Here is a 21,564-nt window from a genome sequence, read left to right as displayed (position 1 = left end):
GGAAATACCACATCTATGCAAATGGTGAACTTTACCTTAGAACTTAGCTTAAGACATATCACCCAAATGCTACAGTGCATTCCCACCCTCCCGAAACAATTGTACTCCTTGATGAATGACATCACATGATTATCCCTAGAAAATATCTCATGTGTTACATCATTACATAGCAATCCCAGGAAAAGCCTGATACCACACGCCGCCGATCCATAGGAGCAGCCCCAAAAGCCATAATCTGGTAACAATTAAAACTGGTCTACTTAATGCCAAGAGGGATAATCCCCTTATAATTCCAAAGGGGATTAAACTTCTACAATGGCTCCACACCATCCACACAGAACTCCCCATTGCTCGACAGCTTAACAGTAACAGTGTTACAATACTTTGTTCACCCCCCTTTCGAGGGGAATGGTGATACACACCTGACGATGATCACACAGTCACAGTCCCGATGCAAGGGGACTAGGGTCGAGAGCAGATCAGTCGTTCGGTAGTTTGGTTTTCGTACCCAGGTTCTTTCCTGGGCAACTTTGTCTTAAAAAGTACTTTGTTCACACTGGAGAGATGGGAGGAACAAGACATATGCTTAAGAAGGACAATTTAAAATTTAAAATTGTTATTCATACTTTGCAGTACTTTCTGAATCAATTGTGATGTAATAATAGGTATGATTTGTATTTTATTAAAAGACCACCTCTTCATAGAGCATCACATTTACACATTTTGTGACTGAATTTGTTTTATCTTTGTTCCATTGCTCCTGCTATAAGTCATGTTTTGCCACTTTTCCTTTAGCTTCTACACTTCAGTGAGAAGTTTATCGAAGACCAAACTGATGGACGGGACCGGACACCACCCTCACTTCAGCTTGAGAACCTTATGTCGAGCCCTCAGTTATGCTGCCACCAACCCCTGTGGAATCATACCCCGATCTCTTTACGAGGTATGATGTGATGTAGATGATAAAAGTTTACAAGGATAAACAAAACTAGATTTGGATTTGCACAAGTGACTTGGGGAATCCAAGACATGAGTTTGTTTAACTGAGAAGAGTAGAGTTGGAAAGCTCATCATTCATTCGACTGCATAATTTGTATTGACTTGAAAACACTTTTTGAATATCTCCAAACACTAAAATGAATGTAAGATAAAGACCTAAGGTTGTTGTACCTAAGGTAACGTTGCCACGTACATTTGTAGAATCATACAGCAATCACTTTAATATGAGACATTATGTCATAGAAGATATTAAAATTCTCAATGAAAAAGAATTGTTAGCTAGTCTAGTGTGGGTTTCAAGTGCATATCAATTTTGCAAGTCAGGAATATAGTCCTCTTGTAACTGAGCAAGTATGACCCAGCTAGTTAAGTTTTTAGAGTGAAAGATGTGAAGTCACTTGTTTGTCATTTTCACAAAAGGGGAAGATGTGCGTTATTTAAAGACAACAGCTGATTTTGTAGTTTCTCCCAAATGGATGCTTTGCTTTGTTTCTTTTGGATTATAAATATTCCTTATTTTTTCTGCTCCTTTTAGAGTTTCTGCTTGAGCTTCCTGACCCAGCTAGACAAGGCTTCATGTCCGATGGTCAGGCAGTTGATTCTAAAGTACATCGTGGGAAAGACAAGTGTGAAAGGGATCCTTGGACAGCCAATCCCTCCCCCTCTGAACGGAGACTTCACCAAGGTGGAAGGTTACTGGATCGCTCAGGGTCAGAAGGAACCATGTAAACCGAAGGGTTATATTCTTACACAGTCAGTGAAAGGGAACCTGAAGATGCTAGCCAGAATTGTCAGTGCCAGGTGAGATCTGAAGTAGATCATTCACAAGTCAATATGCAAGGAGCTGTTGCCAGGCTTAATTGGTTTGTTAGTGGTCGGGGAGAAAACACGTTGAGATTTGTTTCAAAACGCTCTTGTATATTTCCGATTCAGATTACTTTGAATGAGGGAAAATGAAAGAACAATAGGAATAGTTTTTAACCTACACAGTATTTAATAGGTAGACATTCAAGAGACATTGGCTTCATTTTAGCAATGTAATATCGCAGGAATTCTGAAACTAATTTTCTACGAGGATCAGAAAAAACATTGGTTGGTACAAGGGGCGTGAGAAAACCACAATCTTACAGTACCTACATTGAGCAATGTGCAGGGGTAGGCCGGTATGGTGCTCGAGCCAAGGACATAAGAACTGGTATTCCTACCTCATAAGTGCAAGAATGTGAGCGGATTTCCTTTTCATTGGGCCAAAGTGAAATCTTTCACAGGCTTAATTCAGCCAGCAGGGCACCTTTAAGAACCTATGTAATATGGTTTCATGAATACGTTTCACTATTTGTATTACAAATTGATATTCGTCTGCTTTGCTGCACAAAATTGTAAAACAGACTCAGAAGATGTCTAATTGTTTTCTCGTTCAGGCGGTTTCCAGTGTTATTGCAAGGAGAGACGTCTGTTGGTAAGACTAGTTTGATACAGTACCTGGCACAGCTGACAGGAAATGTCTGTGTACGTGTAAATAACCACGAGCACACTGACCTACAGGAGTATGTAGGCTTCTATGCTGCCGACGAAACTGGAAAGCTAGTCTTCAAAGAGGGTAAGCATAATTCTTCGTACTTTTCTTTAAAAGAGAGAAAACACTGTTCACAAACTGCCAGAAGCATGTGTGTAGTTAAATGCATAAACATTAAAGGGCATATTGTATCGATAGTAGCTGAATTGTCTTGAAAGTTAGACTGCAGCAATCTGAATCTCATCACAGAATTGTACAATTACATTTCACCAACCCATGAGAGCCACAAAAAACACTCACTATAAGGTACAGAATATTTGACATCAACAATAAACGTTTGTGATTTGAGTTTTGCAACTATTTTTTACCCCACCTTTCAGGAGTACTTGTCGATGCCATGAGGAAAGGTTACTGGATCATTCTTGATGAGTTGAATTTGGCACCATCGGATGTTTTGGAAGCTCTTAATAGGGTAGGCATGACTTTCTTTGAGGATTAAGGCATATCAGACTAGTGGAACTCATTCACAAACTTTATCACGATTTTTCATGAATTGCATTTGTAAAATTTGTGAAATTTTTATTCTGTCAAAAAAGTTACAAATGGTGTTCATAATCGAAGCCATGTGAAAGGGTGCAAGCCACCAGTGACTTCAAAACATTTTTGTGAGACTTTAAAACAGTAGCTCATTTGTGGACTCATTAGAAGGGTGATCAATTATTTTGGGACTAATTAGAAATGTTTACTAATAAGAAAACATTTGCAGAAATGTCAGGTTCTATTGCAAACTTATTTTTGGGACTAATTTTTTTTTTTTTGGGACTAATTTTGGGACTAATTAGTAATGTTTACTAATTGTAAATATTTGCAGAAATGTCAGGTTTAAATTGCAAACTTATTAAACTTTCATGTTGCAGCTACTTGATGATAACAGAGAGCTATTCATCCCAGAGACCCAGGAGATGGTGTCTGCTCATCCTGGATTCATGTTGTTTGCTACCCAGAATCCCCCTGGACAGTATGGTGGCAGAAAGGTTTGTAGAAATGCCTTTCCTTTGTGATCAGTTTTTCCTCTTTCACAAAATATGGTTTATATCATCAATATCTTCAGACTGCTTGATATGCTCTTTTTCTAGCAAAAAAATAATAACAGTAATTGGTACAGATTTGCTTAACAGGACCTATTGACTTGGTAACTTGGAAAGAGGAATGATGAGTTGTATCCAATATGTTAGCATCAACAACAACAAAAAGTCAACGACAACAACAACAAAAGCAACAATAACAATAAGTCAACAGCAACATAAATGATTAACATCAAGAAGTCTTCCATCCTGCAATTGTAATAGAGTTGTATTAATGAATTGTTATTCTTTTCCAACAGATCTTATCCAGAGCTTTCCGAAATCGTTTTGTGGAACTACATTTTGACGAAATTCCAAGCCGTGAATTGGAGACTATACTTCATGGTCGTTGTGCAATCCCAGAATCTTACAGTCAGAAGATGGTCTCTGTCATGTTGGAACTAGGGGTAAGTAAAATTTAACATATTCACACACTGTTCACCCCACCCCCCCCCCCCCAATCCTCTCCTCTTTCTTTCTGTCTCTCAGAATTGTTTTTTTTTTAGATGATTTAATTTCTTTGTAAGTGCTGTGTTTGCCTTCACTACATAAATTACTTTATATCATCATGGAAATCAGAGAAAACAAACTTATTTTGCTCCCACAATCATGAATATAGAGATTTTTGTCAAGTCTTGCAATGCTGGAAGTATTGATTGGTTGTTACTTGTTAGTCTTTTTGTTACTAGTTAGTCTTACCTACATTTTCTCTGAGTGCATGTGTAACCGGAATTGGACCAACAGAATAATGTAAACAGCTCTAGCCCTGGAATCTGATGTTTGTCAATAGTAATTAGCATATCATGAATGTTCGGGACTTGAAATGGCAAGAATATTTAATCAAAAATATGGTGGTGCGTGTACAGATTGTAAGCAGATGGGAAGGTAAACAAGTTGCTATGGGGACAATGTTATGTTCCATGAAACATGTTGTGGACTTTCATGGTTCTTAGGAGTTGATTCACAAGAGTTGAATCAATTTGGTCTTTCGTTCATTACAGTTGAGAAGAAAAGGTTCAGGTGTTTTTGCCGGCAAGCAGGGTTTCATGACGCTAAGAGATTTGTTCCGATGGGCCGAGAGATATCACCAGTCCAGCCTTGGAGGGGACACTTTCCATGATTGGGACCAGCACATTGCTGATGAAGGTATTAAAGAAAACTGGAATAAATATCAAAATTTATGTTCTCAAGCTCTCCTCTAATAGCACGATCTGTCAAATATTCAATTTGAGGAGTAACACTTGTTTAAGGTAATATACAAAAATATTCACTTCTTAGAAGAAGTGATGTCTTTTTTTATTATTTCATTAATAAGGTTTAAGTGTGTATGTGTTCCTGTTACATATGCATTGAATATCAGCAGTTATGAGGTCACAGGAAATTGTACCTTGTTGTGTTAGGTTAGTATACAAACGTTTGGCACATAAGCAATGAGAAAAGTTTGCACGGATTGAGCAGATAGGACGTTTGGAAGCTGGTGGTGCTACCTATCTGCTATGATTTTCAAATTTTACACAACAGTCACAAAAAGTTTATCAAAATTATAAAACAATGGGATTTTATTTTGTTTTGGTAGGTTTTCTTCTCCTGGCTGGCAAAGTCCGCCGCTTGGAGGAGAGAGAGGTGGTGAAGGAAGTCCTCCAGCAAAAACTGAAGAGAACAGTGAATGATGGCAACCTCTTCAGCTTACACCAAGAAACCTCGTTGGTGACAAAACCCATCTTGGAGAAGGTAAGCTGTTTGAGAGACTTATTTGTAACTACAATAATTACAATTCAAGGTGTGATAAGTGCAATGATGTCTACTCCTCATTGATGTTCAACTCATTGGGGAATGTTAAAAAAGCAAGGTTATGAATAATACTCTGTAGGTCTTCGAAGTAATACTCTGTAGGTTTGGTGAAATTACCAAACACAAACAGCTACTGTATCGGCTGAGACATCTCACACTGACAGACAATGTCATTTTTAAGGGTTGTAAACTTTCTCCAAAAATGCTAAAATGCTGTTTCCATTGCAGGTCATCAATACGCCAACTCCAAAGGGATTTGAACATCTGGTCTGGACCGCAAGCCTGCGCCGTTTAGCAGTTCTAGTCGGCCAAGCTCTGAAGTTTGGCGAGCCAGTCCTGCTGGTCGGAGAAACAGGGTTAGTATTTGACATTTGAAATGTTTAAAAGAAGTTATATGCTAAGTATGAATAATAGAGTGACAAGGGAAATTGTAACTAGGCAGTTAAAAAGAAGAGGTATTGTATACCCATATGCTAAAATACTTGAATTACTGTCACTCACACGACTATCGAATACCACGACACAATGGTGGGATACAGTCAGGTCGTGTTTAGCCAGCAAGTGTGCAGCCTGCTTCAACATGAAATGTCCTACCAGTTTAATCTATCTTATTATCTTATTGTTTTGATGCTGATATAGACAAAACATTGTCATGACTTCTCTATCAACATCTTGATATTAAAGGATTATAATTGAGCCTGCCAGCATCGTGCTCTGTGATTTGACGTCGCATTTAGGTACACTCCAGAGTTTGTATTAGCAAGAGAACTGCAGTTATTCGCAAAACAAAATAATGTCTGAGACTATTGAAAAGCAACTCATTATACAATTTTATGCATACTCTTTTCCAGGTGTGGCAAGACTACTGTATGTCAGTTGTTTTCTGAATTAGCCAGCAAGCAGCTCTTTTCTGTCAACTGTCACCTTCACACGGAAACCTCAGATTTCCTGGGCGGGTTGCGTCCTGTCAGGAGCCATGAAGCAGAGGTGAGATTAGTTTATTTATATGTATGTTTCTCTTCTTGTTGACACACCAATGCAAAATTTGATTGATTTTCATTATGTGCTTTAATGTTTATGATCTGTAAATGTTTAAGGTTGAATAAGAAGGGTCATTTATTCATGATTGTTTGTGGTGTATTAGTTCTGTGTAGTTTGAGATAGAAATACTGCAAGCTTTTACATGTCAGGTATCCATGGCTTAGGTGGTTTTAGCTTATAATGTCCATTCTCAGATACAGTATCACTGTATCCCAAGAAAACTATGGAAAATTTACATTTTGATAAGCTTAACCATACAAAAAAGAGTTGTATGATACTGTTGCCACGGAATAAGCCATTTTAAGAAAAAATTGTTTTTTAGGGGAGGAGGGTGGGGGGGGAGATGTGGATTGGAGGGGGAGAGGAGGGAGAGAGCATATTTCAACAAGATAACAAAGTCAAAATTAATACACCTGTCAATGACCTAAAACATTATGGACACCCTGCTCAATTTGTTCCCTGCATCTCCAGGATGACAACAAGAAGCTGTTTGAGTGGTGCGATGGACCCCTAGTCTTGGCGATGAAACAGGGAAATCCATTCCTCATCGATGAGATCTCTCTTGCTGACGACTCAGTCCTGGAAAGACTGAACAGCGTCTTGGAACCGGAGCAAAAGTTGCTGTTGGCAGAGAGAGGCAGCGGGGAGAACCAGGACGATGTGGAGGAGGTCGACGCCCAAGATGGATTCCACATTACAGCAACCATGAATCCTGGAGGAGATTACGGCAAGAAAGAGGTACCACACAGTCCTTCTGCATCGTAACGTTTTGTCATGTGAAATTGAAAGCATCTAGTAGCCATAGCAACGTGTTGTCTCTGGCCGAAGCAAATCAAAATTTAGGCCGATATGTTTGCATTCTTGCATTTAATGACACAATGGATGCTTCAGAGTGTTGAATACTTTACACAACAAACATTAATACTCCGTCTGGACTTAGCAACCTTTAGCAGCTGCACCTGGGTGTGCTATTTTGCATAATAAACCGGAAGACTGAAGTTGTCCTTGACCTACACCGATAATTCTTTAAGCCATATAATTTTGCAACCTTTCCAAATTCTGCTTTTTAACACTTACAGCTTTCACCTGCATTGAGGAACAGATTCACAGAGATTTGGTGCGAGCAGTCCACAACTAAGGGTGATCTGGTTGACATCATTGAGCACAACATCAAACCAGGGATACAACTGGCCAATCAGGAAGACTGCTCTAGTGGCATAGGAACAGCAATGATGGAATTCTTAGAATGGTTCAGGAACAATGAAGTTGGTCAAAAGTATGTAACAGTTAATTTATTTTCCATTTTGAAACAGAACTCTTATTTGCTATCTTTGGCTATACAATGGAAATGCACCAAATTGAGCTCCTTGTTGGTTAAAGGAGGAAGGAAGTGGCCTAGTTGATGGGAATGTTGACTTATTGTGAACATCGTTCACAGGATCTGTTTGTTGAAAGTATTCATGTTGTTTGCATGTTCATCTGAGTGTCCTGTCTAACAATAAAGGATTTAGTTTAGAATAGGAATTCTCACATCAGCTCATTTCAAACTCTGTGATAATTATGGATGAACTTTTGAAAGTCTGTTTGTTCATATTCTGGGTTATCTCATGCTACATCATTCTATCCATCCCCAACTACCCCCAACCCACTCTCCCCCTCCCCCAGAACATAATGACTTTACCCCCCCAAAAAAACTCAACAAAAGATTAGAAACATGACCAGTTTGACAATGCACAAACTCAGAGGTACAGATCCAAGAAGTTACTGCAAATCATCACTGCAACGTACCAAGTTTGTTAACAGTCGAGATTATGTTTATATTTTTATAGGTGTACAGTTAGTGTTCGTGATCTCCTATCATGGGTAAACTTTATCAACACCTGCTGTGCTCCAGATGTCATCCACAGTACTACCATCAAAAGGATGGACCCAGCAGAGGCTTACACCCACGGTGCCTGTCTGGTCTTCCTGGATGGTTTGGGAGTCGGACCTCACTCCAGAGCAGAAGTGCTCGGACATCGTGCAAGACAGATCTGTCTAGAGTTTCTGCACAAGCAGATTGTCGATTTAACTGGACAGAGGGTTGACCTTTCAACTTTGACACCATTCATATCAGAGAAGGTCGGGCAGCCTGTGGATTGGGTGCAGAAAACTGACACATTGTTTGGCATCAATCCATTTTACATTACTAGAGGTTGGTTACTACATTTATTTTTAAACCATTAAAATGGTGTTTTTTCAAACTTTGAAGATCCTTTTTGCTTTATTTACGGTAAAGAAGGATACTGCATGTTGACAAAAGAAGTTTTATTTTGATTGGAAAATTTCAGAGTGGATATTTCTGAAGATGAATGCAATGGTTACATCCCCTGTCAAATCCATGATACAATGAGGAGGAATTCTATCCTCTCTTGAAAGTAATAGCATTATTAGCCAAAACTGCAATGAGTGGGGTGGCATCACATGAACCTTAGCACAACCATGAAATCTCTTCCAAGAAAAATTATATTCATCTTGAGACGATTTTTTTTTAACTTGTGTGTATTCATTTCCTTTTTGCAGGACCACTCATGGACACTGAGGCCCACCATTACACCCTCTCAGCCCCCACTTCCGCCATGAATGCTCTCCGATTGCTCAGGGCACTCCAGCTACCAAAAGCTGTCCTGCTGGAAGGTTCCCCTGGTGTTGGGAAAACCAGTCTTGTCACAGCTCTGGCAAAATCTTCCGGAAATAACATTGTCAGGATTAATCTGTCAGAGCAGACTGTGAGTAGAAACAAAATACATTTTTGGAAATAATAAAACATACATCAAGTGCAAAAGTCAGCTGATATTTTGGGAGAGTTGCTTATCACCCAGATACATATAATACCATCTCATCACGATTTTTTTGTTTGAGTGTCTCCTTTCGTATCAGCTGATCAGGTATGGAAGTAATCCAAGCAGACTTTAATAGGTATCAAATGTATATCATGTCAATGGTTGTCTGATTGTCCGAGATGACAAAATTTTTGTTCTTACAACGAAATCAACTTTGGTGGTGGTCCAGCAGATGAAAGCTGGTTTCACAAAATTCAGATTGCATTGAAAACGCCCAAGGTGGGTAAAATGATAAATTGGTATAGCCCTCCATCCCTTTGGAGATACTGAAATAAGATGTAGAGAAAGGTAGACCTATGATCCACTGAAAGGGAAGTTTTTACTGGCCCAAACCTAAACGTCTCTCCTACAGTGTACATATTGCTCGCTTTTTATCATGTTGCTGCAGTTTTTCGAACAACCAAATTTGCTGTTCAGACAACCAAGCAAGAAATCCTGGTTGTCCTAGTGACAACTGAGAAATATCCTTGAAAATTTTCACTGCATGTATTGAAATTTGTTTGTTTTCAAGTAGATGAACCCAATTTATCATATCTTTCTTGACAAGTAAATGTAAAGAGAACTTGTATATTTGTTTCTTTTTCCTTTCAGGATGTGACAGATTTGTTTGGTGCTGATCTACCGGTAGAAGGTGGTGAAGGGGGTCAGTTTGCTTGGAGAGATGGCCCCCTCTTACAAGCATTAAAAGCTGGCCATTGGGTTGTACTTGATGAGGTTTGTCTGAAAAACTCTTTTGAAATCAGGTTGAAGTTTAGCAATTAGTGGGAATATATATTGAAAAACCATGAATACATGGCTAATTGTCCTTCATCAGTGTAATTTGGAAACTATTTCTTTCTCTAATAGAAAATGCTTTGTCATGCATGTTGTGTCTTAAAATCTCAAAATAGAGAAATTGGGAGAACAAAAAAAAAAATGATTGAACAAAACCACAAGTTTTCTCTCAAAGATTCACAAGCCAGCAGAATGTTAACGTTGTTGCAAATAATTTTGTCTTTGTTTACTTGCAGTTAAATTTAGCCTCTCAAAGTGTTTTGGAAGGACTAAATGCCTGTCTGGATCACAGGGGTGAGATTTTTGTACCAGAGCTGGGGAAGTATTTTCAGATTCAGCACAAGAAGACTAGAATCTTCGCCTGTCAGAATCCTCTGAAACAAGGAGGTGGTCGTAAAGGACTCCCAAAGAGTTTCCTGAATAGATTTACTCAGGTGAGATCAGCAAATCTTGCGTTGTTTTCTTTATATGGTAAAGAAAGATACATTATATGAACGACTTCCCAAAAATGTCTCCTCAGGAAAATATTGCTCCATTTGGAGGATGTCATGGATTAAATGTCACGAAAGGAGGTTGTAATTTAATAAATATGAAAAGTGAGAGAAGAAAGGAAAAACAGTTAATTTCAAAACCAATTTCAGGTGGGCATGTCATCAAGGACAATTAATACCTATTTGGTCATTCTATCACATTATCCAAGACAACTGGCCAGGAAAACCTATCGTTGGTTAAAAGGCTAGTGCAGCAGTATCCCAAGTGACTTCAAAAGCAGAGATTCTTATGAATGGCCAGCTCATAATACCTAGCATCACTCTGCACAAAAGCTGCACCGGTCTGGCTGAAACATCCATAACAATAGGACAGGAATTCCTAGAGAGTCTTAGGCTGCTGTGCATTACAATTAATACTGATTATGCTGAGGAACATCCATAACAATAGGAAAGGAATTCCTAGAGAGTCTTAGGCTGTTGTGCATTACAATTAATACCGAGTATTCTTAGGAACAGAGACCACCTGTTAAGGAAGGGTGCTCTTTAATAGCTGAAGGATACTTGTGGATCTAGTCATTTGGTTTTGTGCCCAGGCTCTCTATCTTGGGGGACGTTTCTATAAACATACTTGTGCAACAGTAGACATGATTATCTGAATCACATTGCTACAGTTCTGTTGCTAGGTAAATTCAAGCTAAGAGTGGAGTTGATTACACTATGCCATGTTTAGTTTTGTACCCAGTGTCAACCCTACCCAGTTGGGACAATTTTATTCTATACTGTAGTGTCATGTCTCGCTTCAGAGCACTGGTATTGTCAGTACAAGCAGTAAAAATATCATTTTTCTATCAGATCAAGGTTAGGAACTGTTTGTACTATCAATACCAGTGATTTGAAGTATGATATTGGAGTACAGTTTAGAGAGGTATTAGCATTAAGAAAGTGTCCCAACTGGCTGTATACCCTGGTCGATATTTGCATATTTATTAGCTGTGGTTACAGGAAGTATTTGTAAGAAACATGAACCAAATATCAGAATTGGGGGGAAAATGCAGAAGATACTGATGATGTTTAAGTTCAACATAAAATCCTCGATGCTGTTGGACATTTAGTAAGCAAATCACCAATAAACTACCTTGAATGCCAATTTACATATGTATATTAAGAAGATGACATTTATGAAAAACTCATGAACCCTTCCAATACTGGTAAATCTTTATACTAATGAGATTTGATTGTAAATATTGTTGATTTCTTTTAGGTCTACATGGAACCCTTACTACCAGGAGATCTTCTGTTTATCACTAGTATCATGTATCCAGCAATTCCCAACACAATGCTACAGAAAATGGTAGAGTTTTCACAAAAGGTGAGTTGGTATTTACATAACTTTATCTGATGCTCATATATTGCATTTTTATATCTGTGGGAGTGTATGTTGCTGATGTCTTCTGTGTAGCAAAACAAAATCATATAAATGGAATAATAAATCAAACAAATTATACAAATTAAATAATGCAGTGCTTATTGAAAATGCAACACATTAAAAGTGTTAATTTATAATGTTAGAGTAGCATTGTCATATTTAGATCATGCTAATGTGTTTTTGGTTGTTGTTGCATTTGTTGGCTTGCTTTTAAAGGGGAAGGGGGGTCATACTTCTGTGGTTGTACCTTTATACCCTAAAAATGATATTTTCTACATACCTTGTTGCTGACATTAGCAATGAATGAAAAACTCTTTCAACAGCAGTTGGTAAAGTTTTTTTAATTTTTAATCAATGGTAACTTTGAGTTTGTAATATGCAATTCTTTTCTTCTGCAGTTGTGTCAAGAAGTACATGAGAGGAGATCCTTTGGGCAGAGAGGCGGTCCTTGGGAGTTCAACCTCAGGGATCTTTTCCGTTGGTGTGACCTGATGGTACACGACCAAGGTCAGGGTAAAGGTCATTGGGACCCTAGTCAACATGTGGGCCTCATCTACTCTGAGAGGTTAAGACTTCCAGATGACAAGAAACAAGTATTGTCACTCTTTGAGAAGGTCTTTGGAGGTGAATTGTCAGCATACAGGTGCAGCAGAGAGGTGCTAGTGACACCATCATTAGTACAGGTAATATGTTAATGCCTTTATTATAAGATGCATTGTGGTTTAAACAAAATGTTAATACTCCAATGTTCTATTTCTGTTATGTTTGAAATTACTCAATTCATTTGTAAAGATGTATCTACATGGACCAGTCTTTTCAAGTCAAAATGGAGGAATAACAAATTGGATGAGGGTTGGTTTTCTTGTCTCATGTGACTACTTTCAATTTGCATGTTAATTGATTTACTGCAGTATTAATGTAACATATTATTAAACTCATAGAAATGTAAGAAAACAAAATACTTTTTTATTTCGTAGATTTACATTTAACTTGATCTCATTGTAGTTTGACTTATAAGAAGTAATATCTAGAAGTATTGCTGCTGCCCCAATGGGTTGTATATGTGTGAACAATTATTAAGCTTCCCTCCTCTCTCGTCCCTCTTTTTTGCCTCAGGTGGGTCATTCTTTCCTTCCGAGAGAAATGGAAGATTGTGAGAGTGACAGCAGTGGAGCTTCTCGTCTGTTCTTACTCCACCATGACCTTCAACCTCTAGAATCATTGATGAAATGTCTGCAGATGAACTGGATGTCCATTCTGGTAAGGATAATGTTCATCTCTTTATGTCTTAGTGGAAGTGGACAGTTGTTATTGGCTGACCTGGGCGAATAGACTGATGTTGTTATGGTAGCCTAAGGGGAAGTGGAGGGAGAGTGGGAAGGTGGGAAAACAGACTACAGTTTACAGACCAGACCCGAGGAGTGGGGTCGGGCAGGCTACACTGTCAGGCCCAGGGTCAATTAGGGAGTCGGAGGCTGCCTAGGAAAGAATTTTTCCTTCCCCAATGACTGTACCATGAATTTCTGATGACTTCAAAAGGTGGCCAGGTGACATACCTAATTGTCTCTCTGGCACGACTCAATGCTGTTGTGTAACAGGACAGTCTAGTAATGAAAATGAGATATCTGGTTAGCAAATTTAGTGTCACTTAACAACCCTTCACTTATGAGAAAGTTTTGCTCTGAGAGCATGGGAATACCTTCTCCTGGTATTCCAAGTGCAACAATACAACCTAATAGAACAGTTCATATGTGTTTGAAACTACTAATTGATTAATACAATAGTTTATCCAGTATTGTATTGTGTAAGATTGTGTTGAATCATTACTATACTCTTTCACTATAGGTGGGACCAACTGCATGTGGAAAATCAAGCCTAGCCAGGCTGGTTGCTTCCTTGACAGGTCACTCACTGAAAGTGTTGGCTATGAACAGTGCAATGGACACCACAGAACTCCTCGGTGGATTTGAGCAGGTCAGAGTTATTTCAAGTTGAATAGATTCAGGGGCGACATTATAAACCAAAGGGGAATGAAACTCTTGAAATTGGAAACATTTTCTTCATTTAATGTGTTAGATGTCTAAGCTATTAATTCTTTACAAGTCTATAATAAATTACCTCTTTCACTTGGTTTAAAACTGTCATAATTGTGTATGATTTAGAGCATGGGTCACATTTGTTACAATTGGGATGAATTTGAAAGAAATTGAAGAAAATATCTCCAATTAGCTATTCATCTTGAGCACTCTTCCTAGCAAGAGATAAATAGGGAAGAAGAATAATGCCAAAAGAAAAAGATGCGTAACATGCAAGGTGTCTTTTTTTATGACACAACAATCAATTATCATGTTACAGGATTGAATTAATGGAATTAAGTAAATTATTGGAAATAATTAATAATTGAATAATGACAATAAATAAAAAAGGATTGAAAAATACATTTCATGTCAGTACTGGACCAGTTTTGATGCCTTTTAGTTCTCAAACCTAGCCCTCTTCCTTACACATTGATATTCAAATTTCTAGATGCATCAATAATAATTTCAATCATTATCATATATATCAATCTGGATCTCTAACATTACAGACTGATCTTTACCGTCATTATGAGACACTGAGGAGCAAGGCAGAGAGGTTGACCATTCATCTGCAAGGCGTTTGTTTGAAGACTTCATCAGATAATGTTGCTATTCTTCAAGCGGTGCAGTCCTCCTGGTCGCAAGTGGCCCCTCAAAAAGAGGACAATGGAAAACCAGGTATTTGCTTATGGAAGTGTCCTTTGTTCAGGTTTAATTGGGGTTGACCAATCAGTGGCTATGCTTGACTGTGCAACAGGTAGTCATATGTTGTCAAATGATGTGAACAGGTCCTCCAAAAGAGGGCGATGGAAAACCAAGTATTTCCTTGTTGAAGGGTTCTTAGATCAGGGTTGGCCAATCAGTGGCTCTTGCTTGCCTGTGCAAAAGTGGTCATAAGTTGTCAAATGATGTGAACAGGCATCTCCAGAGGAGGGCGATGGAAAACCAGGTATTTGCTTGTTGGAGTGTCCTTTGGTTAGGTTTAATTGGGGTTGACCAATCAGTGGCTTTTGCTTGCCTGTGCAGCAGGTAGTCATAAGTTGTCAAATGATGTGAACAGGCATCTCCGAAAGAGGGCGATGGAAAACCAGGTATTTGCTTGTTGAAGGGTTCTTTGATCAGGGTTAATCAGAGTTGGCCAATCAGTGGCTTTGCTTGACTTTGCAACAGGTAATCTAGTCTTAAAGACCTTAGACTTAATGATTGCATAAATAGCTTCAGAACAGTAGAGAAACATAACACCAAGTAAAATACATTTACATTTCATGTTTGTATAACATTTTAATGCTAAGTGATGTGATTTTTATTTTATTAAATTTTTTCAGAATCCACAAATCCTGTGACAGAGTTCTTGGATAAGATGAGGAAACTAGAAGATCATTTGGTCATTGTGAAGGAAAACAGCTTAACTCTACAACAAGTACAAACAGGTGAGTTTTAGTTCCATATTGTATTTAGTTATTATCAGAAACACCAAATTCAGGAGAAAACCATTGCAAACTTTTTGTAATTTTGGGAAAATATATGTCAGTGAAAGTTTTACAACCTGACAGATGTCCTCCAGAGGGCATAACAGTGTTTTTCCTACTTTAATGAGATAATAAATATCTTTAACTTCATACTTTATGTGGAAGAAGAACTCTCTTAATTTTGCCTGACCAACCTTATCATCATGTTTCATGTTGGACACATTCAGAGACACTAAAACACCAATGGGAAAGACCATTTTGAATCTTGGTTGAAAAATGTGAAAGAATGACACCATTGTTTTTTTGTTTTTCATTGTTCAGATGTAGATGGTCTCCTACAACAGCTTCAGAAGTTATCAGAGAGGGTGTCTGAAGGGGACAAACACATCCTTGGAGGAGGGGGTCAGTTTGAATGGGTGGATGGTTTATTGGTACAAGCCCTACAAGAAGGGGACTGGCTTCTCATTGACAATGTCAACTTTTGCAGGTAAGTCCGAATTGGGGTTTCAGGATTTTTATTTAGACGTTTTTTTTAAGTTTGTTTTTTTAGTGTTCTTTTGTCCTTTATTGGCTGGATAAGGATTACTTAAAGGAGACATCTTTGTAATACCATTAATGTATTAAAAGGTGGGAAGATATAATCTTGCTTATATAGAGTAAAATGTTGGGTCATTGTAAATATTTTTAAGGCAGTAGAATGATGGAGTTTGAAAAAATATCATGAAATAGATATTGGTTGCAAAACGTTATTGAAAAATTATTGTAAAAATGAATTTCCAAATGCTGTCCCATCCATTTACTTTGTAAAGCTAATTCCTCATAATCTACATGTACGATGTCTGCTCCGTGTGTCACAAAGTTAACCTTTTGATTTACTAATGCGACATTCAACATTCATTGTGGATGATAAATGGTTCTGTTTGTTGTTTGTTCATCCAGCCCGTCTGTCTTGGATAGACTCAACGGTCTCCTGGAGCCAAACGGAGTATTGACGATCAATGAACGAGGGATCATAGATGGTCAGATACCAACCATAGTACCACATCCAGAATTCAGGTAGGTTAGAGGTTTATTAAAATATAATCAAATATGATATTATTAAAAATTAAATAAATTAAATATAATATTTAATATATAATATATAAATTAAATTAAATTTATAAAAGATAAATATTAAATATAGTCAGCAGTTATTAAATATTTTAAATTAAATATAATCAGTAGCTCTTTTTATGACACTTGAGCAACCACAAATGTGGGAGAAGCCCGCAAGGGCTTATGGATTACAATTTACACACCGGGTAGCTTCCAATTAAACATTTTAACTCAAATTTGGAATCTTTTCAATTTTAGAAAGTCATTTAAGTTGGGAAAACCATAGATTGCTCTTGGATGAAAAAACCCACATTACTATGACCCTGCCGGGTATCGAACCCGGAACCTCCTGATTGCTAAGCCTCATTGCTTCAATTAATGCCACTGCCTTTATCCACTCGACCACAGCACCGGTTAATAGTCTAAGTTTATAATCTGGGTAAAGCATAAAGTGACATTTAGAAGGACTCATGTACTGTTTAGAATCTTAAGACTAGGATAACAGAAACTTATCAGTGAGAAGAGGAAAGGACAATTCACACAGTATCTTAAATGTATATCTAATAGTATCGTATAAGTATCTGTCTCAAAGCGCAATGTTCATTGTGTTGCCTATGACTATTATTGTGTAGATTCCTAAAACTTTACAAAACAATGAAAAACAAAATGGAGGTAGTGGATTTTTGCAAGTATATTCTAGAATTGATATTTCAATGGCACAAATTTGTCATCATAGAAGCAATATATAGAAGTTTTAATCCAATTTGCTGTCAAGGTGTTAAAGAAATTATTCATCCTTGTTGGTAACTTTTTGACTTTTCCAGACTGATCCTGGCAATGGATCCAAAGTACGGAGAAATTTCCAGAGCGATGAGAAACAGAGGAGTAGAGATTTGTGTCACACCAGATGTAAGTCTTCTCTGATTACTCATCATCTTCTATCTATTATAATACTGTAGTGTCACAAGATGGCCTCAAGGAAGATCCAAGTGCTCTGTGTCACTTCCTCATGAAGGTGTACTCTATTGTTTTGTACATCTTTGGTAGCTGTATACAAATTACGCCAACAAATCAATATTAAAATAAAACAAAAAATGTGAGCAAACTGCTTATCCACTAAAGAGCATGTGAAAGAGAATGTGTAAAAGTAAGTGGGCCTGACATCAGACCTACATACTTTTACAACAAATCAATATTATTATTATTTTTTTTTTTTTTTTTTTTTTTTTTAGTCAGTGACCTGTTGCTATTTTACTTTTGATTTTTGTTTTTAATATTTTTTCTTGGTCAGTGACCTGTTGATTTGTTTATATTTATTTGTTTGTTTGTTATTGTTGTTGTTTACAGCCAAGAGAGTGTGAGTACAGTGTGATAGATATGATGACACTCTTGGGAGGACTGGGACTGTCAAAGGAGGGCAGCAGACAGTTGATAAAGATACACTCGAGAATGAAGAGGGAACTTCGTGGTGAGTTAACAATGTATTGCCCGATAAAGACAGATGAGTACTAATGCTGAACTGTGGATATAGTTGTACTAAATTAAACTAACATTAACATATTTCCAATTGTTTTGAAATGGTTGGATTAAATCTACAGGTCTGTAGACTACCTTTTTTCAATATATCATGCTACTTGCACAATCACCAGGTGTTTTCTAATCTGTTTCATGCTTTGCATCCACTTTGCAACCTTTTCTATGTCAGGTTTTCTTGTCTTTCCTAGACATCACTAGTATATCCTACTTGCTATTGGCTGCATCGTTGACACAACAGTATCTCGGCACTGGTCGTAGTTGGCAGAGGTCTTTGGAAGATGCGTGCGGCAGTGTGTATGTCACCAGCCAGCTCATGAGAACCAAACAAAAGGTAAGATGATTTATGACTGACTAGTTTCTGACTTTATGCAGATGTCTAGTAGAGCTACATGCAAAATGTGCCTCTATCTAGCCTCAAGGCTGAGAAAGTGTCCCTAAAAATGTTTTTTAGAAAAGCTGAAAAGATGGATAATTGGTGAAAGAAGGGAAGGCTGAAAGTTTTTTTTTAAACTGCTAGTGCCTACCAATTGTTCACAGCATGTGTATATCAATGGCCCAATTGGTAAGGATATCCTTATTGGTAACCCACTGTCAGGCCCCCCTGCAATTTTTCATTGTTCATGTCTCAATGTCATTTGTTACATTGTCTCCTTTTAAATGTGAAATGTTCATACAACACCAATTGTTTTATCATAACTTTTTACTCATCCTGTAAATTATTTTTAGTTGTTCAGATTGCCTGTTTGAAACATGGAAGGGGTGAAGAATTAGTTCTTGTGTTATCATTATTCAGTATTGAACAAAGTCTTACATGTAGTGAATGTAGTCTCCTATGATATAACTATTAAGTGGATTCGTTTCCCACAACTTGCATTATCTCGACCAGGTTCTTTCTAAGTACTCAATAACAAGTTAAATTCTTTGCTTTGACAATGTTTTGTCACTAATCATTTTCACAATTCAATATGAAAACATGTTCCATTCTTTGGTTCCCTTTACCTTACTGTTACACACTAACTAACAGCAAGCTGCTGACATTCTTGAGTCCATCTTGCTGGGAAGAGAAAAGACAGAAGAATCTGAAGATGTCGAGATGACTGAAGATGAAGACAGTAGTAAGCAGGAGGAAGACAAAGATGAAGAAGAGGTTGCAGATGTTGTTCCTATTGAAGATGTGATTCATGTCCAGCTTCCATCTACATCTTCCATCCGAGCTGACTCGGCCTTGGCCACGGTCCAGCGGGACGTAGCGATTGTGGAATATCTGTGCCAGGAAATCAACAGAGATGATGGGTAAGAAAGTTACCACTCCCATGAATGGAAAAATTCATTTCTTGGGTTAAGAGTTTAGTTGGATAAGTAATGATGGGAGTTTGTTTGGTTTAAGTTATCATTTTACTGGAACAGAAGATTGGAGTTTGTCCTATGTTCGGGACAAATTTCAACTTAGGTTCACATCATTGCAAACTCATGAGAACACCTTGACATTCCAGTTTTGCAATAGGAAAAGGGTATTGTATGCAAATGAAACGAGAGCTTGCGTCGATTAACTTAAATACATGTCTGTAAGAACAGGCTGTTACTTGGTGAGACATTTCGATTGTTGCTAATAGCAACAGGATATGAATAATGCAGCTATAGGGTGGGACATTAAGCAATGTGGATGGTGATAGATGTTAATAGATTTAAATAATGAAGATTATTATTTAACATAAATTGTGGTGAACTTACATTTCCATTATACCTTTATTGATCGTCTTCCTTGGTACCATCAGGAATGCTCCCAGTGAGTTTGACCTCCTCAGACAACTATACCACAGCATATTGGAGGTCCTCTCACAGACAACAGTCAAAGATCAATACCTCCGTTGTGATCTGCTGATCGAGGTGTTGTCACGGTTACCTTCAAACTTTCAGCCAAGGGTGACTGGAGAAGGGATGAAGATGATGCTGGAGCAGGTTTATGGAAGTAATTTGTATTCTCAGATGAGGAGGAAACAGGAGAAGGATAAAGATGGTTAGTCAAATCATGTCCTCTTTAATGGTGATTTAGGGGAGCACCAAAATATGCTAGAAATAACGGTCGCTTGTGCCCGAACTTGCTCAAGCCTTTTATTGCCACCCTTTCAGCATTCTTCCTTATTGAGACATTTAATTGTCCTATCCGAACACTACTCAATTTTTGGAATATTTTTGATTGTGAGAACCAACAGCAAAGCACTTTACCAACCTTGTGAAATTTTCAAAAGTTAAAATGTTGGCACCAATACTGTAAATGACTTCTTAAATACGTCAGAGTTACTTTTGGCAGTTATAGAGTCCCAGAGGTACTTATAACTATTCACGACTCTATGAAGTCTGTAACTGAAGACTGCATTGTGCAGTATGGTGACAAGTTACAAACAATGGGTGTATTCACCTCATACTACAAATACAAGTCACTTTAGGTAGCTTGAATAGTAGTGAAACAAACAAGTAGGCTGAGTGTGCTGCATTTCTGAAAGATTTTAGATGCCATATTCCATCTACATCCCAAAGCTTTTCAATACATGAAGGAATGTAAAACTAAGAAATGTTAAATTTGTTCTTTAACTCAGTTTTGAAGCATTTGCAATGCCTGCCACTTGATGTTGGTGGTAATTCACAACTAGCAGAGTACCTGAGGGCATGTACCTCAAGTCTGTTGTACACATCAGCTCAGACTCAGGATGTGAAGGATGACAGAGAGAATCTGGTTGAGCAAGCAACTCAAACAGGTCTGAGGTAAGAACCGATGGAACAGTGCGGACAGAATTAGAGAATGGAGGATTGGTTGAATGTTGATTATAACAGTCATAGCATACATGATGATGCACCCGCTAATTCTAGCTCACTTTGTACAAGATAAAATGTTATCGTTATCAAATAAGATAAGGTGATGATTAATGGGATATGATGGTCCACCCTAAAGTGGATATTGACCACTTTTCATCAATTTCTTTTCTTGTTTCTCGGGGGGGGGGGGTGGAACTGTTAATTGGCAGGTTGCCTTAACAAAGTATGAAACAGAAGATGAATTATAGGAGCTACTAGGCCAAGCTTTGTTTCCTTTTATCTGGGGCTGGGGGAAGGTTGGGGAGTGGTTAGATGTTTGTCTTGAAAGCAGTTCAAACGACATGGCTAACTGAAGGTCTGAGCTCACATTTTACCCAAATGCTGTTAGAAATGCAACTCTATTTTAATTGTTTTTGAGTAAAATTTGAGAAGCAACTTTAAGCAGATAGATAATAAAAAGTTGCTATGCGTAATTCAATATTTTGGAGAATGCACAGATCTTAACAAAGTATGCTTAAATGATGACCT

General features: G+C 37.8%; 1 protein-coding gene across 2 annotated transcripts in view; it reads left to right on the top strand.

Moving 5' to 3' along the window:
- LOC139963549 (midasin-like) overlaps positions 1-21,564 on the top strand; it is an 80,048-nt gene that overhangs the window by 12,736 nt on the left and 45,748 nt on the right. For both annotated transcript variants that reach the window (XM_071964403.1, XM_071964404.1), the window contains exons 21-50: positions 796-943; positions 1,535-1,800; positions 2,421-2,599; positions 2,896-2,987; positions 3,433-3,549; positions 3,900-4,046; positions 4,641-4,785; positions 5,216-5,370; positions 5,659-5,786; positions 6,282-6,417; positions 6,943-7,209; positions 7,551-7,747; positions 8,301-8,665; positions 9,034-9,239; positions 9,945-10,067; positions 10,364-10,561; positions 11,880-11,987; positions 12,443-12,727; positions 13,161-13,304; positions 13,890-14,018; positions 14,632-14,800; positions 15,448-15,552; positions 15,913-16,078; positions 16,531-16,647; positions 17,511-17,595; positions 18,034-18,154; positions 18,411-18,553; positions 19,247-19,515; positions 19,998-20,239; positions 20,820-20,985. In XM_071964403.1, the coding sequence (XP_071820504.1) occupies positions 796-943; positions 1,535-1,800; positions 2,421-2,599; positions 2,896-2,987; positions 3,433-3,549; positions 3,900-4,046; positions 4,641-4,785; positions 5,216-5,370; positions 5,659-5,786; positions 6,282-6,417; positions 6,943-7,209; positions 7,551-7,747; positions 8,301-8,665; positions 9,034-9,239; positions 9,945-10,067; positions 10,364-10,561; positions 11,880-11,987; positions 12,443-12,727; positions 13,161-13,304; positions 13,890-14,018; positions 14,632-14,800; positions 15,448-15,552; positions 15,913-16,078; positions 16,531-16,647; positions 17,511-17,595; positions 18,034-18,154; positions 18,411-18,553; positions 19,247-19,515; positions 19,998-20,239; positions 20,820-20,985 (5,118 nt within the window). The remainder of the gene's footprint in view (positions 1-795; positions 944-1,534; positions 1,801-2,420; positions 2,600-2,895; positions 2,988-3,432; positions 3,550-3,899; positions 4,047-4,640; positions 4,786-5,215; positions 5,371-5,658; positions 5,787-6,281; positions 6,418-6,942; positions 7,210-7,550; positions 7,748-8,300; positions 8,666-9,033; positions 9,240-9,944; positions 10,068-10,363; positions 10,562-11,879; positions 11,988-12,442; positions 12,728-13,160; positions 13,305-13,889; positions 14,019-14,631; positions 14,801-15,447; positions 15,553-15,912; positions 16,079-16,530; positions 16,648-17,510; positions 17,596-18,033; positions 18,155-18,410; positions 18,554-19,246; positions 19,516-19,997; positions 20,240-20,819; positions 20,986-21,564) is intronic.

The sequence above is a fragment of the Apostichopus japonicus genome, chromosome 22, assembly GCF_037975245.1.
Source record: "Apostichopus japonicus isolate 1M-3 chromosome 22, ASM3797524v1, whole genome shotgun sequence".
Classification (NCBI taxonomy): Eukaryota; Metazoa; Echinodermata; class Holothuroidea; order Aspidochirotida; family Stichopodidae; genus Apostichopus; species Apostichopus japonicus.
Note: the sequence above shows the minus strand (reverse complement) of the source record. Positions and strands in the feature narration are given on the sequence as shown.